Below are 19,147 nucleotides of genomic sequence, written 5' to 3' on the forward strand. Positions count from 1 at the left end.
TGGGTTTGAGGAAATACGGGGCCACAAAAGCTATGTCAATCAGAGTGATGTTTTCCTGTTTTTTTTTTCTAAAATGGATTCTCTCTGCTCTTTTCAGCTTAAAGTCATAACCCCAGACAAACCGGGCTTCACTGTGAATTTCCGCAAGCTGCTGCTGAATCGGTGCCAGAAGGAATTTGAGAAGGATAAGGATGACGACGAGATCTTTGAGAAGAAGCAGAAAGAGCTGGAAGCTGCTTCGGGGGTATAGTACTGCATCATAAAATTAGGCTACCACTTTTGCAAAAAAACTGAAGATCAACCAATAAATTGGGGCGTGTGGTGTCAAAGAGTAGAGGCTAAAACTCTGCTGTGAATGTTTTTTATGCTCAGAGATTATATCGTTTTGGTAAATATCTGAAAAGTATGGGATAAAATTTCTAATCCTCTTACAATATATATTTAAAGTTGTAATTTTATGTGTTAACGTTTGCCTGGCAGGAAGAGGAGAAGCAGCGACTTATTGACGAGTTGGAAGAGGCCAAAGACAAAGCCAGGAGGCGCTCACTGGGCAACATCAAGTTTATTGGGGAGCTGTTCAAGCTCAAAATGCTCACAGAAGTCATCATGCATGACTGCATCGTAAAGCTGCTCAAAAACCATGACGAGGAGTCCCTGGAGTGCCTGTGCAGACTGTTGTCCACCATCGGCAAGGACCTAGACTTTGAGAAGGCCAAGGTACAGAACAGTCATATCCCCTGATAAAGCAGACTTATAGTTTACAAACTCCCTCATCCAGTGTAAACATTTATGACTATCTGGTTAAAAAAATACTCTTCCTAACAATTGTGCTTGTCTTCAGCCTCGTATGGATCAGTACTTCAACCAGATGGAAAAGATAATAAAAGAGAGGAAGACCACCTCCAGGATCCGATTCATGCTGCAGGATGTGCTGGACCTTCGACGGGTAAATCCTAAAACAGTGACGTGTTCTGCATACAGGAAGTCTCAGGACTGACTGGGAACACACGCTCACCAATTATTTCTGTACAAGTGGCAGAAACTTCTGCAAAGTTTCAGTTTTATTTTCTCAGTAGTGACCTCTACTGATTTAAAAGGAGTAAAACAGGAAGTAAAACAGGAAGTAAAACAGGGAGTAAAACTTGTCTCAAGTGTTAAAAACAGCCAACACCCCTGTGTGACTTATTGTAGTGCTTCGACTCTGAGGGTCTGTGTTTAGGCTAACCAGTCTGTTGAGCTTTGACCACTGACACTGAGGTGATAAACTTGTTCCAGTGGCATCTGGCAGTGGGGGAGGGAAAAATCTGGACTTGTTCAATAATAGTTATTCTGAACATAGTTCTGTTCATACTGTTCGATAGATTTAAAGATATTTGTTCAGCTCCATCTGCCTGCACCAGTTCTGCTGTTAAATGACTCCTTTTCAATCATGACTAACATTAATGTTTTAGTTTGTTGGAGCAGCATTTGTAGTCGTTCAGATATTGTCATGATGGCATTCATTCATTTAGACAGTTTTTGTAACATTAACAGAGCCACAGTGCACTTGCCATATTTGCCATTTGTGCAAGATTTAACAACAAATCAAGTAAAGTAAATTTACAAGTGAGTTTTGAGAAAGGTTTTTAATGCAACGCCACTGCAATTTCGCCACTCTTTGTTACTGTTTGTGAGTGTGTGTTGCCCTCTGAAAATCAAACAGCCCCAGAGATGTCTGCACTGGTCTTTTAGCCTTGGCCTGTGCTGGTCTCAGTAATAGGCTAAGAGAAAAACATCGGCTCTTTAATGCAGAGGATCTCCCAAACACAGAGTCGCTCTGTGCCATAAGCTGAGACAACTTACCTTACTTTAACATGCTTTATGAGTTCAATTACTACATTTTTCACTAATCCATTAAAGACAAATGCCTTGTACATACTGTTTTACTTCTCTTTCAACTACCCGCCTCCAGAATAACTGGGTACCCCGGCGAGGAGACCAGGGGCCCAAGACCATTGACCAGATTCACAAAGAGGCAGAGCTGGAGGAACACAGGGAGCACATGAAGGTGCAGCAAGCCCTCATCTCTAAGAAAGAATCCAGTGGAGGTCCTGGGGGTAGAATGGGTGGAGGTCCTGGAAGCCGGGGGGGCCCTCACACCCCAGGTCGCGGAGCTCCTCCCCAGGATGAGGGCTGGAATACAGTACCCATCTCCAAAAACCGACCCATTGACACCTCCCGCCTTAGTAAAATCACTAAGGTAAGGAAGGTCACTGACGATCTGCAGTAGGATCAACACAAGCCTGTTCTCTTCAGTCAGTTTTTAAAAGCAGTCTGTGCTTTTTCAGACTCCTGTTCTTGACTTCAATAATCAGCTGCTCGCCCCAGGAGGTAAAGGCACATGGGGGAGCTGGGGAAAGGGCAGCAGTGGTGGCAGCAGCAGTGCCAAACCTACGGATTCTAGTACGTTGTCATGGTTCATGTGCTTTTAGATAAAAAAATTAACACCTACTTTAGCACATTTAAACCAAAACTCACTTTATTATGATGTTCATTTTATATTCAGGCTCAGAGTCAGGAAGCCGTCCAGCCACTAGCACTCTGAACAGGTTCTCCGCCTTACAGCAGCCTTCATCATTGTCTGGCTCGTCACAAGACTCGGACAGAAGAGTTCCTCAGAGGTGAGTCCTGATTCCCTCTGTCCACTTCAACAAACAGAGTGAGCCTGTGCAGTTTGGTCAGTGGTTGAGCAGTAAGTCTCTCTAAGCAGAGAGTTGGAGGTTCGACTCCAGTTACATGCCAAAGTATCCCTGAGCAAGACTCTGAACCTCTCATTGCTTCTAATGTGTGCCCCATCTGTGTAGAAATGTGGTTTATATCTGCGGTCCCCAACCTTTTCAGCTCCATGGACCGGTTCATTATCAGACAGTATTCTCACGGATCGGCCTTTAAAGGTGTGGCAGATAAATACAACAAAATAAAATGATACGACCGGCATGAAACGGGTATTTTTAAAAACAAACATTAATCCAACGTGTCCTCACAGCTTTGTTAGTTACGTCCTGGTGTTGTGTTATCAACATGAATAACAGCCTCTCCTCCTCCTGATGTTCTCTGTGTTTAAACATGCCCTTCAAAATAAGAGACACCACAAATATAAAGAGCACAAAGAATCCAACTCACCATAACGCTGACTCAGTGGAGCCCTGAGCCTGTTTCTCAGTAACCAGACGGTCCATCCAGGGCTTCAGGAGATGTTTGTTTTTTACTCGTTTTGCTGCTTGTGGGGTTTTTTTTTTTAGCGGTAACGGATCACCTGACCTAGATAAGTGTTTTTACACATGCATTAAGAGGGAGTCATAGACGGATCTAGTGGAGAGAATCCGGTCAGTTTTTCAAAATAAATGTCGTCAGACTCCAAAAATAATTAAAAAAAAAACAGAAATACTTTAGGTTAATTATTCTTTCCCTGCAGCCCGGAACCAAATGACCCACGGACCGGTACTGGTCCGCAGCCTGGAGGTTGGGGACCTCTGCTTTACAGCATGAAAACACAAAAATACAGACATCATAAAAATGCACACAACAATATAAAAAGCTAAACTAAACTTATCTAAAACAAGCCATACTAAGTCAAACTAAAGAGAAACTGAGGAAAACCAAACTAAGATGTAATAAACTGACAATAAGCAAACATAAACTAAACTAGGATTTAAAAACGTCAGCTGAACAGATCAGAAATGAAGCTAAGATAGACTAAACTAAACTAAAGGTACCAGGAGGCTAAGTAAGAGTACCGAGTTATAAACAATTTAATCAAAGGCCAACTAAAAGTGTTCGAAAAGAAATTATCTAAAACACAGGCAAAGCTAAATTAAAATATAAAATAAGCTTAGCCAAGCAAAGGCAGGATAAAATTGACTAAGCTGACATAAACTAAACTACATTTTAAGAACCTCGGCTGAACAGATTATGATAATCTATACATTTGCTAAAGCTAATTCAACTAAAGTTTCAGCTACTTCAACTATGTTAATGAGGAAAAAAAGAGGGAGGAGCAACATAGACATAAAGATATGAGAGAGGGTGCCAGCAAAGATGTTGACATTAAGGTGAGGAATACTGTTCCAGATGATAGTGATGGAAAGTTTTATCAGCTGGCCTGGGGAGGGGAGCCGGCACAGATCCACAGGTGTCCTGAGGGAGGGGAACTGATGGAAGAAGAGCGTCGAGTTTACATAACATCCAGAAGAATTTTGAGATAGCCAGGCTGCCAAGGCTGACTCAGTGGAGCCAGATTCAGATATCAAAATTGTTTAGGTCAGGCAGATGCTATTAATTTCATGTCTGCCTTAAGAGTTTCACTGGTACATCTCAATTGCAAATCCAAACAGCCAAATTAATGTGGTCATCCATGCCGGCCAAGCTGGTTCGATTCCATTCGGCCAGCGAGTTCCGAGGTCCACAGCTGACCCGCGACTCACAAGAGTCTCGTCCAGTATGCGCCTCTGTTCACACAGCAACTGAGTCTGAGCATTCAACGCTCAGCACATTCCTTCGCACAGGCCAGGCAGCCTTACAAAAGCCCAAACAGCTGCCAGTGTCTTACAAATTTCACGATACGCCAGGTAACTGCCAAGCCCGAACAGCAGAATCCTGTTTTCAAAAATCCAATTATGTACACATCTTCAACATCCTCGACAGACATTACAAATAAACACACAATGTTCAACTTGTTCCACAAATCCATGGTGTATCCAGCTGGATAAGTCCCATCGGAGCAAGAGGCTCTCCTTTGCCCAGTTTTCTCGTCGAGAAAATTAGATGTATTGTGTTGAGAGACCAGCTGACCAGATCCATAATAATTTAATTTTTGAAATTATGCAAAGAGAGGCTCCAAAGAAAGAAAGACAATTAAAAAGCAGGACAAGATGGGGGGAGGGGAGGGAAGGGAGGGGTTGTTGACAGAGAGAAGAAAAAAGCATCCGCCTTCACTGAGAGCAGAAAATAAATAAATAAATACTAATCCAAAACCCTAAACTCAACTTGACCCTAGAATCATTTTACTCATATCACCATCCTACTATGAGGTTCTTTAACAAGACCCATTACTCTACTCTATAAACGCTCAGCTAACCAATTTCACTTTCTTCTCCACATCACAGTCTTCTGCATAGATGGCAGAAATCAACCTATATAACTAATTTAATAGAGAAAGAAACCTCAGTATTTCAGTATCTGTTTTCTCTCTTACGTCTTTTTAAAAGACTATAATAAAAGCTAAATAAAAGAAAACAGAGCAGCATGTGGTGACTGAGCCTTCTTAGAAACAGAGAAAATGGATGAGTCTTATTCAGACAATAAGATGAAGACTAAAAAAAGGAAAAACAGCAGAGAATGAGAGCATTAAAATAGAGAGAGAGGAGTCCGATGAGGGAAATTAGGAACTAGACAGTAAATGAGAGTGTTTGCACAGGCAGGTTTCATTGTTCTTCCTGGTAACTTAATTAAGCTGTGTATGTCAGCCCACACCCTCCCCAGATAAATGCTATTGTTCCCTCTACCCATCCTATAGTCAGTGTTTCGAGCAAGCTCTGCTGAGCGATGAAAGAGGCTCATCAGAGTGTCAGGCCCGTAAAGTGCTGAGTCATCAGATACATTGCACCACAACAACAGGCCCAGAAAAGCAGCTGGTGTTGACCTGCATTATAACCTGCATTGCTGCCAACAAGTATCACGAAAGCAACACCAAATGTTCATGCAAATATTTACTGCTGTTGCTTCATTCTAACAAACCTGTAACTTAACTCTTATTAACTACATGCTAGTTATAGTTGCAATAATTTGGACTTCTGAGGTTGAAAAATTAGATTGTTACCTTTACAGAGAGACCAAGCTTCTGCATGTACTCCAAAGGGTTCAAGAACAGCATCTAATGTAATTTGGGAATGCTTTTTCCAGGCACCTTGGGCATTTTAGAGGGGACTGTTAAGGTTAAGCTTTTATGGTGGCATAGCTATTAAAAAATTTCAGTTAAAGTGATGTCTGAGAAACAAAGATATGAAAAAAGCAACTTTTTGAAATCTGCCATGGTGAGAAAGTTGAGAATTATCTGAATGCAAAAAAGTGAGTCTACAACTGAAAGTAATTGATAGAGCAGTCATATATCCAATCTTTTTACAGAAGATTTGACCTTTTCTACTAGTTTTTGAATTATGAAGCAAAGTCACAAAGTCCAGTTTTAACAGTAGTTCAGATTACATAAAAGGCATTTTTAACATCTCGGTTTTCAAGCAGGCTATCAGCACTGACAGCTGAACTCCAAGCCGTCAAAGTTTGATATTTTGTCAGCCTGTGTTTAGCTGTATTGCTGAGATATTCTTTTATAGCTTTAGTTTGTTTGTTTTTTGAGGATGTGAGCCATTTCTATCTTGAGTGTTTGATAACATTTGATAGTCTTTATAATCAAAGTTCATTAACTTTGAACCAAAAATCAAGGCAATGGGACATTGGAAACCTAATTGAAAAACCTAATGAGGGTATGGAAATCTATGTGAACATTGGAAAGACTGCATCCTTTCAAAAGAACCCAACTTTTTTTCCCTGCAAGTTGTAAAGCATGCTTTTCGAAGAAAGGCGAAGCAGTTTACTATTTACCTAAAAGAAGACTTCACATAAAACCAATTTGAAAAAAGCACTTTTTTTTGGCTTTTTTTGGCCCTCTGATGCGTGACGTCTGCTGATCCACTGAGGTTCAGCAATTCATCAGTGAGTGGATGAGTACCGATACAATATAGTTCAATACAATGGAACTAATTGTTTGAACTGGCCAGAAAATACCAATGAGTTTCATTTCTTGGCTTCCCAAAGGATAAAAACCTTCCTCAGATTTGGATCCATAAGCTCTGATGTGGAAATTACTAGTTTGGATCACTTCAAAGGGAAGCACCGCTCTGACCCTCATTAATGCAGTGGACTGGCTTCACTCCAAAAAACAACAAAAACAAAAAAGGGACCTTTTGCCAGGAGCAGTTCTAACTATTTTTAATTTTAAAAGAAAGTCAAATGGAGAGGAGGACATATCTACAGAGAAGGGGAGGAGAAAGAGGAAGTTTTACTTCAAACGTGACGTGAACATGCTCTGTCATTAAAGGTAGGAGCTGCTTACAGGCTGACAGCCTGAGATCAGTTTGTGATTCAGAGCAGTTTGTTATTGATGAAAAAATAGACAATTCATGTGTGATTAAACAAATGCCATATTCTGAAACTGCTATTGATTACTTTATTTTGGTGTGAGAGTTCATAAACGCTGAAGTGCACTCATGTTGTTAACAAGTTAGCAGCCGGTTAGCACCCAGTTAGCAACGTTAGCTCTCTTTATGTTGATGTTTACTTTTGTGTGCTGATGTCATGACAACGATCACCGTTCCACGTTATTAACTCGATCGTTATGCGCATTGTTTTGTCGGCCATGGCGGTCCTGGTGATCATCAGAATTCGAATCTGAAGAGTTTTCATCTGATTCTGGAGATCCAGCCATTGGTTCAGGTTCATACTGGCATGGCTGTATATCTATTACTCCCATTAAGTATGGCATTTTTTAGTTTTCAAAAAAGGCTGCTTCTTCCATTTCCATTAGTAAAGGACCGGACAGTAGTGGTGTTCTTGGCTGGCTGAAGCACAGCACACGTTATGAACCCAGGATGGCAACTTCGCCCCACAAATCACCCATTTTGGAAATTATTGACTTCAATGCTAAAAACGGTTGATTTAACTTTTATGTAAAAAAAAATGGGTCCCTGCAATGTTGTGTGCATGTGTCTGCCTAAATAACATTCATGAAATGTCAATTTTTTGGGATTTGATTTCAGTTCAGCTTTAACTAACCCACGACAGCATAGCCTCCAGGCACTATGGGGTAGATGAATCCATCAGCGTGAATTCCATCTGGGAACCAGGCGGCCATGCTTTCTCCAACAAGACGACCAAAGGCTGCCCCTATAATAAAAAACAACCACACATGCAGAAAGAATCTCAAAATCAGTAAGAAGGGCTGGAACTAATTAATGCAGATAATTAATCATACTATTAAAACACCATTAACATTTTGCTGCTCACTACAAAAGCAAATAACCCAGCTAATAATTAACTAAGATTGGCTTGTCATATTCTTAATGTTACTTGGCACAGAGCAGAACAGCAGAAAAGAAATAATGTGCAATATGTACAACTACTTTAGAATTATAAACAAAATAATTCGGTGCTGTAGTTTTGTTTCGGTCTGCCTCCTGTGTGTATCTTGTGAAGCTGATAGGAAAAAAAGATGACAGCTTTAAAAATCTTATTTCTCTAAAAGAGATGTGAAACAAGAATACCTTAGGTGTAAATGTGGTGCAAATATGGTCAGAAAATCTATAAATAAATAAAACTGACTACAATTTGTGTATGATGCAGATGCCTGGTGCAGTAGAGCCTTTGAGCGAGCCTGTACCAATTATATGCTGCATGCAGAGTTGTCAATCAATGATGCTTTCATTATGGTCACAATAACTAAATTTGCGGCCACTATTACAGTAGATGATGGTACTGTTGTTTACGGTTGACGTGAATGGTTATTTGTCTAGTTCTTCTCTATTTGGCCCTGTGTTGGAGTGGCAAGCTATCCAGGGTGTACTCTACCTCTCCCCCAGTGACTGCAGGAGATATACACCAGCTCACTGTGACCCTGTACAAGATCAAGTGGTTATAGGAAATGGATGGATGAGTTTAGGGTTAATACCTGCACATATTGACGTCACAAATTGTTTTAGAGTATAATTTCTGTCATAATGATTTTCTTCCCAGCTTGTTTTGATTTGAGTCTGTTTTCAAGTCCATTTTCACATGTATGAAGCCTTGTATGAAAATGTGAAGGTGTTTATTACCAATGACAAATACAGGCATAAAGGCTCCACATGGTACTGGGATGGTGGTGGCCAGGGCAGACATCCAGAACTACAAGAGGGAGAGATAAAAGACATGGCATCTCATTAAGCTTCAGAGTTCAATCCAGAGTGCTCCTAGATGAGTTGAATCCTGAAGCAGCAGTAAAGGAGCGGCCATGCAAATAGCTGAGGTTAGATTGAACTGTCACATTCACTCTTCATTTGACAAAGACCCTGAAATAAACCCAGGGAAATGAGCGAGCTCCACTGATTAGACATCACTGCATCTGGCGAGGGGAAGGAATGGCTAATTAGGGAAGACAAACAAAACAGAGAAATGTCAGTGCTGACAATGTGTGAGGATTATCGTCAGCTCTGTGCATACGAGTGTGGGTGTCTATACGTTTAAGTAGATGAGTCAACAGATATGAGTTTTTGAAAGAAAGAAAACAACACCCAATGAAAAAAAGTGCTGAAACATTATTGATAAAAAGCATCAAGTCTCTCATGTTAGGACTCAGAAATTAGATTAGATATCCCATTAACATCATATTTAAGCTTCAATCCAGCAGTACTGTACTGACCAGTTTTAATATATGAGGAGTCCATGCATGATATTACTGGTGGAGAAAGTAGATTGTAATCCGTGTTGTTGTTTGAAGGTTGATCCTATCTGTGGTCCAGATCACATAGAATTCCTTCTTTGTACAAACCAACCAAGAGCATAATGACAATCACAATGAAGGATCTCACTGGATTTGTTTGATGAAAGCAACCTGTATCTGTAGCGCCACATGCTGGCTATTTCAATTTCAGTGCGTTAGGAAGGGTTTGCTGGTGAAACAGTGACCTAACAAAAAACAAACAAAAATCCAACACAAACAAACTAAAAAAAAAGGATTGGATTTTTTGACATTCTCCCATTACAGTATGCAACAGTTACATTTAAGGGAGTATCTCACTGGGCTGCAACTATTGGAGACTAATAGGCAAATGGCATTTCAGAGTGAGTCCTTAAAATGTCTTAAAACATTTATAGGAGTTCTTAATTTCTTTGTGTAAGTTGCAGAAGTTTGCAGTCTTGTTGCTTAAATTTTGGACATATTTAGAAAATGAGAGAAATGTTACAAAATTTCTCTCAAAATGCTCATGGACATCTTAAACCCAAACTCAAACTCTACAGCCCTGCAACTGTATTTTGACACCTGCATAGGGCCTCTTCAATGACAGAAAACATCTGAGGCTACAGACCTGAATGTCCAGGTCTAAACACCACACCAATGATCTTCATCTCAAAAGCCTACTACAGTAGATCAAATCATAAATTTGAGGATGGCTGCTGAGCTGGGTACAAGGAGGGCCAAGGAGAATATGATGTGGGTGGAAATGGAAAATGAAAAAATGTGCAAGGCCTAGAGTACAGTTTTGCAAGCCATGTACACTACAATAGGCAATTTTGTAAAATTGGCCACTCAAAATGTGGCTGCATGGCTTGCTGGTCATTTGGTGGCACACGTTTATAGATCAGTCAAACTGCAATAAAGAAATTGCTTTTTTACTCCTTGCAATTTTGAGTGTCCAACAGTGGCAGCTCAGTGAAATACTACCCTAACATTAATGACATTTGAATGCATGTTCCAAATTGAAAAAAAATGCATACAATTTTAACAAAGATTAATCTGTGTATCATTCGTTCTTTCCATTTTTAATTGACAATCAAAAATCAAATAATGAAAAACAGACAGTTTATTTTGTTTTCTGTTTTTTATTATAACACTAAAAACGAAAAAACACGAAACACGAAATCGAAAAATGGGCAGCAGAACAGAATTTAATTTTAATATTTATTTGGTCGGGTTTAGGTGACTCGGAAGTGACTGTATGCGGCAGCTGAGGTAATGTAGTGGTTACTATGGCAGCGCTACTCGTTTAACAGCAGTTTGATCCTCTAAACCATACGCAAGTCTTCATGGCTGATGTATCTGACTACATTATCTGGTCTTGATCAATTGATATTGAACAAACATAAATATGTAGACGCTTCATTATGTCCGCCGTCGCCGCCATGTTGGACGGATCTCTCCTCGCTCTAAGAGCTAACAGGAGTAACCACAGAGCGAGCAGCTATGACCGGATTTTATATCACGAGGGATTAACTTTCACAAGTAAGACTGAACAATAATTTTTGTTATTTGACCATTTATTATATTATGTTATCGTAGCTAACGTTATTTGGTAAACAACAAAATGCTAACAGGAGGAACTGGTCCTCCTCTCTCATTAGCTCTGTCTGGGGTTTTTCTTCACATTTTGAAGGTTTCCCAGTAACAGATTTAAGGAGGCAATGAGAAGCTGCAGTAAGAAGGGAGGGTTTTGTTGCTACAGTCGTCTCAGCTCTGTAGTGAACATTTCAAACCAGAGGACTTTAACAGGACCAGCTTAGAGATGATGTGACCCCACCTGTCTTCAGCTTCCCATCTCATCTCCAAAGAGGAGGTGATTTTACTGTACATGTTAACAGAAATGTCTATGATTCATGTGTAAAACTAACATTAATATCACACTTTGTTAAACCTGTTTTTACCTGTTAGTTCTTTCTGCATGATTAGGAATTAATGATGTATTGTGTATTACAATACACTGTGGGATACTGAAACCTTTATAAGTTGTTTTTAATTTAATTGTTTTTAACTATTATGTGTCTTATATTTTAGGAACACAGAAACCTGAAGGAAAGCTGCAGAGAGCTTCCAGTGGACCTTTCTCTCCCTGACAGTGAACCTCAGCTCTCCAGCCCCAGTTAAAGCAGGGCAGTGTGAGGCCCTGGAATGACCTGGAGTTTTTAAACATTACTTTTCCAGGCCTTTAAAAAACTGCATGTGTGTGTGCATACACAGCACACAAAAATATAAAGAAATTATTGATGTGGTGTATGAAGGCTCAGGATTGTGTGTGTATGTGTGAGAGTAAAATAAATTGAAATGAACAGTGAAACTTGTTTCTTAAATAAATTATGAAATGTATTGAAATATACATTTATTAATATACCATGCTATATGTCTGTCTTTGTTAAAGATCATAAAACAAAGTATTTTAGCATGATAGCACGTATTCTTAATGTGTGAGAGCGTCCTGTATCTCTGCTGTTTGTAACAAACCAAACTGTGTGAAAATCAGGTAAAGATTCAGAGTTCTGATTATTTTAGTTGGACAAACAGCTTCCTCAGGACAAAGAAATGAACTGGGGGGCGCGTGAAGGACCCAGCCAAGATGGCGGCCGCGCTGACTCGTTAGCTCCAACAGACAGCGCCAGTCTCCAAGGTGTCTATGTAAACTATGTCTATGGTGGCCGGTAACAAGCTAACGTTTGTTGTTTGCTAGCGCTCCTTACCAAACCATTTATTTGGTCACCTAAACCCGACCAATTAAATATTAAAATCAAATTCTGTCCTGCTGCCCGTTTTTCCATTTCGTGTTTTCAATCTTAGCCTAAAAGTGAAATATGATAAACCAGGTGGGTTTTTTTTGTTTTTGATGTTATAATAAAAAACAAAATAACCAGTCAGTTTTTCATTATTTGATTTTTGATTGACAATTGAAAATGAAAAGAACGAATGATACATGGATTCCCACATATTTGTAATCAGCAAACAGCATTGTTGAAAGAACAAAAGGTACACAAACAAACTATTTTTCTCTAATTGCCAGCTTTGGGATTATCTGAAATGACTTTACAACTAATTAGGCCAATTAAGCCTATTAATTCACAACTCTCTTCAATTTCAAACAGGTCACACATTCAGAAGCGCAGAAATTTAGACTTCGCCTCATATATACATAAAGCATATTTGTACAAGCCATTACACATATCCTGTTGATGTGGTAATCTCAAAGTTTCAAATAGACTTTTTAATTACTCTCATTGCTTCATCTTTTTCCCTCCTCTTCTGGTCCCTCTGTTCCATCTATAGTTCGATGTAATTAAAGCTGGCTGCCATGGTGACGTATTGAATATTCTGCAGCCATACTGCACAATCATTTTCACATCCCAAACTAACAGACATATGTGCGTAGGTGTTCACACACTCCTCCTCAACACTCACAACACAAACAGACTGACAAGAGTCAAAGCATACCACTGCCAGACCAACAAACATTTGATTACACTAAAATTGGCCTCATGAGAAAACAGAAACTGGATTATACTTTAGGCTACAGATTATATCATTATCATTATGTTTCTTAACTTTGCTTCTGAACCAAGCTGGTAAAATATTTATATAGTTAAGTAAAAGTTAAGTAAAATTAAGTAAAATTAAGTAAAATTAAGTACAATTTTATTTATATTTTTATTATATAGCACCTGTGTATATATATATCTATATCTATAGATATAGTGAAATTTACAACAAAACTGGTGCCAAACAGTCCTGAGAAAATCCCCAAGTCTTTCCAAAGGAATAACTTTTTACAGCCCCGTTCAGCCCATTGCCTGGTACAGAATGATTGACAGCTGTCTTGTCCCGCCCCCCTCAGTTTGCTGCTCATTTGGGCTACTTTAGTTCAGCCCAGGGTCAGCCAAAGGCATCAGACTTTAGCCAATGAGGGTGGACTTACAATAAGTGTACGTGGGACTGAGATAAGTGCGATGGTGAGCAAGATAAAGATAAACTAGGTGAATTATTTAATTTCTCACTTGTTTTTCTTAATGTCTTTGGGGGACAAACAGGAAGTGAAGAGGTTGGGAGCAGATAGACCCAAGGATATTCAAAGTTTTCCTGTGACCTGGTTTCAGTGAAAGGACTGGCTAACAGCAAGTGTAGCTAACAGATCTTTAACGAGGTGGTTATTTACATTTTTGGATCCCAGAAAAGTCATCAGAGTGAGCTTCTCTTTAAATAAGTTAGGATTCATTTTAAAAAGAAGAAGCACTTTCCAATATATCGTGTATTGTTTGATTTGACCTTATCAGTGTGATTACTAGTTGTGTCAAGGAGTGTGGTGCAGTGTTATTTAAAGCTGTTTGACTGGGAAAAATCATCTGAAATAATTAAAGCTGAAATCCTTGCAGTGTTGGACAACTGACAGAGGCTCTGTGTGAGCTTGGCTTTTGGTGGTGGTTTGCTTTAAGGTTGTCTTTGTGAGGAAAAAGGACATAATGTCAATTTATAGCAGGTTTTCTTGATTTCAAATTGGATGCTTCTGTTGTTGAAATCTAAACTGCAGCGTTTTATTATATATCTGTCAGCCCACCCTACAAATATCACCATATATATATATATTCACCTTTGCTGACTTCTCCACAGGGAAGATGTTTTTATGTTTTAAACTGTACAGGACTTTTGTCTGGACTATAAAATGTGCATTCACCACAGCTTTATAAAACAAATGACCAACAGGACAACATGCTGTATATTTCGAGTTAAAACATGCAGAAAGAACTGGGTCTAATGTGAAGGAGCCTGTAAAGCTGTTTGCAGACAAGTCAGCAAAGGTGACTGGAGTCATTTAAAAAGAGTGCTTTATTAGAAACTAACCCATTGATTGACTAGAAGGGCAGGCATTACAATTAGCTGATGAGATGTGGTTGAAGTTGAGTACTTGTCCTATCTCAATGAACATTAAGCTCCATTTTCTATCCTTAACATCACTAATAAAATCTGTACATCAGCAAAGACTCACTTTCCTCTAGAGGAATATTTAATTTTTCATTTAATCTGGTCTCACCGAGTCTCAATGAGGTGGTGCACAGCTTCTAAAATTATGTAGATTTCTGACTGCACAGTGAAAGGAGACTTTATTATTCTAAAACTTTAGGGCAAGATAAGAAAAAAAATTCTTAACCCTAGTGCTTTTGTTATTTTTAAATCTTAAGTTAGCCTCAAGAAACAAAAAAAGAAAATGTCGTTCAAAGAATCCTAAATCAAAATCCAATTACAATTTTCTTAATGAACCACATGAATTTTAAAGTTGGCTTTAATGAAAGTTATCATTTATAGAGTTGCCTGAGGGTTTTACTATTTTAGAATAAAAAAGGATGTAATTGGTATATTCAAGCCAGATTTCAATAGTGGATATTATTTGTACTCAACTAAAATCTTCTTAGGGTGTGTAGAAGTTTCACAAAGGACTTTTAGGAAACTACAAGTCTGTCTCCTCTTGGACAGTGTTAGAGAGAGAGAGATAAGCCCTTTCAGTGGTCAGAAAGGCTATGTTTACACTGCAGGTCTTAATGCAACATTTCTATTTTTTTGGGGTAGTTGTTTTCATTACATTTTAAAGTTGCTGTCCAGTCGGGGCCAACTGTACATCCAAATAGTAAAAGATAAAAGAAGTCAAAGAAGAAAAAGAGTGCAAATGTTAACAATGAGCTTTTTTGGAGCCTCTGCTACCTCTGTGCAGAGACATGCGCGGCTGCAGAGGCATGTGTGGACTTTGATGTGAGGGACCTCTGTCTTTTCCTCCCACTTTTAAGTCTGATGATATGTATCCGATTTAGTACCACATCCAGAAATTACCTGTAGTGTGAACGTAGCCTTAGACTAGAGAATTACTTTATAAACGCAATCCATTTATTACTTAGGAAAATAATTTTCTCCAAAGAAGTTAAAGTTGCTTTAATTTATAAACTCAGTTGTAGAGAACTCAGTGGCATTTGAGAACATTGTGGCATGAGCATTTAACATTTCAACATGGAAAAAAACAAAAAATCTAAAATGCTCTAAAGTAATTTTTCTTGTACACCTAAAAAAAAAAAAGGACATTAGGAGTCAAGCTAGTGCAACACTTCTGACTTCTCTCAAGCAGCTGGCGACTAACACCAATCAGAAAACAACATCAACGACAACAAAAAAAAACATTTAACAAACTTTGGAAACCTGAGATTAGTATGATTCTATACTATAGTAATAATAAAATACTTATTGTGTGAGTGTATGAAAGGATTAGCCAAAAAGCTGATCTGGCACAGGATCTGTACAGTGATGAGTACAGTGTAGTGGTTACCATTCACAGCAAAACAGTACTGAATAGAAATTCAACTTCTCATTATACATAACTAAAGCACTGATTCATGGATTGTAACTGAAAATATGCAGTGTAAAAAAAGGTTTACTTTTGATTTCAACAATATAAGAGCATATTATCCAAACTTTTGAACAGTACAGAAAAAAGTCCTTTCATTCCTTGAAGGAATAAATATCATCAATCTTGCTCAAAGTTTTAAATCCTCTTTTGTCAAAAATGTTGTGTCTGTTTAGGTGAAACCCAGAAAAGAACGTTAAGTGTGATATCACACAAATTTGCAAGATTGCACACTTAAAGTACTCGGCTATGCTCAGCTTCTACATTTGTAAAACTGACTGAACTGAAGCTATTTTTGTGCTCGCTGAGATCGGTTAGCTGTAGCAGCCATCTTTATTTAATAATCTGGAAACAGAACTCTCGCTATGAGATTTAGCGAAGAGTCGACAAAAATGTTATTGATAACTTCTACAAAAGTTTGAACACAGACTTACAAATCAAATCTTTAATTTGTTTGTTAATATCAGATTGTTTATTAAAAAAAAAGATCAACATACAATAAGTGCAATATGTAAAAGTATAGGATACGAATGGTGAGGTTATAGTTCTGATTTGTTTGTGTGTATAGTATGCCATTTTCAGAGGACAGTGCATCAGCTGGCAGCCTAAGGGAAGTCCAGTGCAGTCCAGTTAACTTACACACTCACACACAACTTCACAGGAGACACACACATGTATTATTAAGCCTATTTCTGACCTATTTTATAATTTTTACCCCACTAAAAATATTTTGACATTTAACCAGAAAACATGACAAATAGGTTTGTAGTTTTGTGTGTGTATAGCATGGGATTTCAGGTGTGCTAAAAAGCTACACAAGTACACAGCTAACAAATAAAAACATACCAGAGACATTTGTCGACAAAAGAAATATGTGTACTTGAATTTTCTGACATTGAACACAGCCTGTGCATGTTTCCTTTCAAAAACTTGGATTGAACAAAATGATTTCTAAAGTTTCTGACACAATGGTTGCCAAATTTTAAAAAAGAAGCATTTCTTACCAAGAAGAAATGGCCCTGAGAGCAATCTCACCTTTGAAAATTATAAGGCTGAGTCCAGAAAACCCAAAGGCTGTAATTAGACACAGCCATTAGTGACTACGTTTGAATATGTCAGTATGACAGAGGGAGGACATGAGGCAGTGCATGCCCACAAATAGATGCTGAGAACTGCTCAATGAGAGCTGTACAGGTGGGCAATTAAGTTACCTAAAGGTGTGTGTGTGTGTGTGTGTGTGTGTGAATACTGTATCTATACCTACGTATATGTCACCTACAGAAAGTGCTGCATCTGTTTTAGTATATACATTTTGAAAAAACAAAGCATATCCGCATATTTCACTAAAGGACAAACTGAGGATAACCTTACTTGCGTGCGCACACACACACACACACTAAAGAAGAGTGCTACTTTAACAAAAAAAACAAAAAAACTCCCTTAGTCATGGTCATTTTATAAACTGAAGGCCCACCATTCAGTGGAGGAATTCATATCCCCACCATCTTGCCAAAACAAGTGGCAGATTATGGATGGATGGATTGATAGAGGCCTGAAATTACACTTCTACTATAAAGTCATACTGTTGTAATGGATGCAGTTTGCAATTTAGCATTGTTTTGTGCAAGCCTTCTTATACATGTTATTTATATTTTTTAATTTTGTATAAAAAATGAAACAGACATGCCACAAAACTATCATTTTTCAAAATTCAAACCTTCTGGCATTAGGAAACAATTAAAAAAAGAAATATAATTGTTGTAGACAGTCAATTGCTTTCTTAAGATCAAGTAGAGGAAAAAAAACCCCCACATGGAATCATTTTGTAATTTTTAGTTTTAAAACACACATGCATCAGATTAAATCTGCTAATTAGTGTTCAGTTTAGAAAGAGTGCTCACACTTTGGAGAGATGTTGCACAAAGCAGACTGACATGAATTATGGCTTTAACACAAGAAATGTCAGCTGAAACAAAGGAGAGGATTATGAAACTTCTTTAAGGTAAATCATCACATAATTTTGCAAAAGATGTTTGTTCTTCCAAGTCAGCTAGGTCTAAAATTTAAAACAAGTACAAACAAAATGGGAAGGTTGTAAAAGGGAGCATTTTTTTTGGAGACCAAGGAAGACATCAAAGCATCAAGACAGAAAACAGAAAATACACAAACAAATAAATTAGAAACAAGTGGAAACTGGAGTTAATGTTTCACTGAACTTTAAGAAATTGCCTAAAAGAAATGAAATTTAGAGACAGAACAGTCCAACAAAGCCCTCATTACCACCCAAACTAAAGAACAAGGTGACAGTGGGCTAAAGGAAAGCAGGGATGGACTGTGGTTGGCTGGATGAAAGGGTCATGTCAGGTAAAGGCACGAGAGAGGTGACACTCATTACATCTTCAACTAATGCTAAAGTCTATATTGTCATTTTGGACACTTTTATTATTCCATCAGTATGGGAATGGGATGGGAAAACTTTCCTTCAAGAAAGACATTTAATGTCAATGGCATGATGGATCTCAATCCAGTCAAAGGTTTCTGGTACAAATAGAAGAAATGGTCAATGAGGCTCTAACCTGCAAAGCTGATCTGTCAACAACAATAAGAGACAGAGTCAGACTGATGAAGAGTACTGTTTGTCATTAGTTTGGTCCACGCCTCAAAGAATTCACGCTGTTATAAAAGCCAGAGATGGTGCAACAAAGTACAGCCGGGGAAGTTTTCATCGTGATTCCATAATGTTTTCCTCAGAATTGAGTGATTACATAAATACATACACTGTTTGGCCAAAAAAAAGTTGCCACCTGGATTTAACTCAGCAAATAAGTACGAGCCTCCTATTGGATAATTACTGCATGGGTGATTATGTTTCAGCTGGCAACAAGTTATTTAACCCCAACTGGTGCAATGAGTTGCTCCTCATTTCTTAAACAACCATGTTGAAAGACACATCCTGTGGTCGTGGAAAAGATGTCAGTCTGTTTGAGAAGGGTCAAATCATTGGCATCAAGCAGAAAAAACATCTAAGGAGATCACAGAAACTACTAAAACTGGGTTAAGAACTGTCCAACGCATTATTAAAAACTGGAAGGATAGTGGGGACCCATCGCCTTCAAGGAAGAAATGTGGCTGGAAAAAAATCCTGAATGATCGTGATCGGC

General features: G+C 38.5%; 1 protein-coding gene across 5 annotated transcripts in view; it reads right to left on the reverse strand.

The window, feature by feature from the left end:
* clcn2b (chloride channel, voltage-sensitive 2b) overlaps positions 1-19,147 on the reverse strand; it is a 204,581-nt gene that overhangs the window by 64,390 nt on the left and 121,044 nt on the right. For all 5 annotated transcript variants that reach the window (XM_017436968.3, XM_017436967.3, XM_017436971.3 and 2 more), the window contains 2 exons: positions 8,904-8,973; positions 7,867-7,977 (listed from right to left, as the gene is read on the reverse strand). In XM_017436968.3, the coding sequence (XP_017292457.1) occupies positions 7,867-7,977; positions 8,904-8,973 (181 nt within the window). The remainder of the gene's footprint in view (positions 1-7,866; positions 7,978-8,903; positions 8,974-19,147) is intronic.

Source organism: Kryptolebias marmoratus, linkage group LG2, assembly GCF_001649575.2.
Source record: "Kryptolebias marmoratus isolate JLee-2015 linkage group LG2, ASM164957v2, whole genome shotgun sequence".
Lineage (NCBI taxonomy): Eukaryota > Metazoa > Chordata > Actinopteri > Cyprinodontiformes > Rivulidae > Kryptolebias > Kryptolebias marmoratus.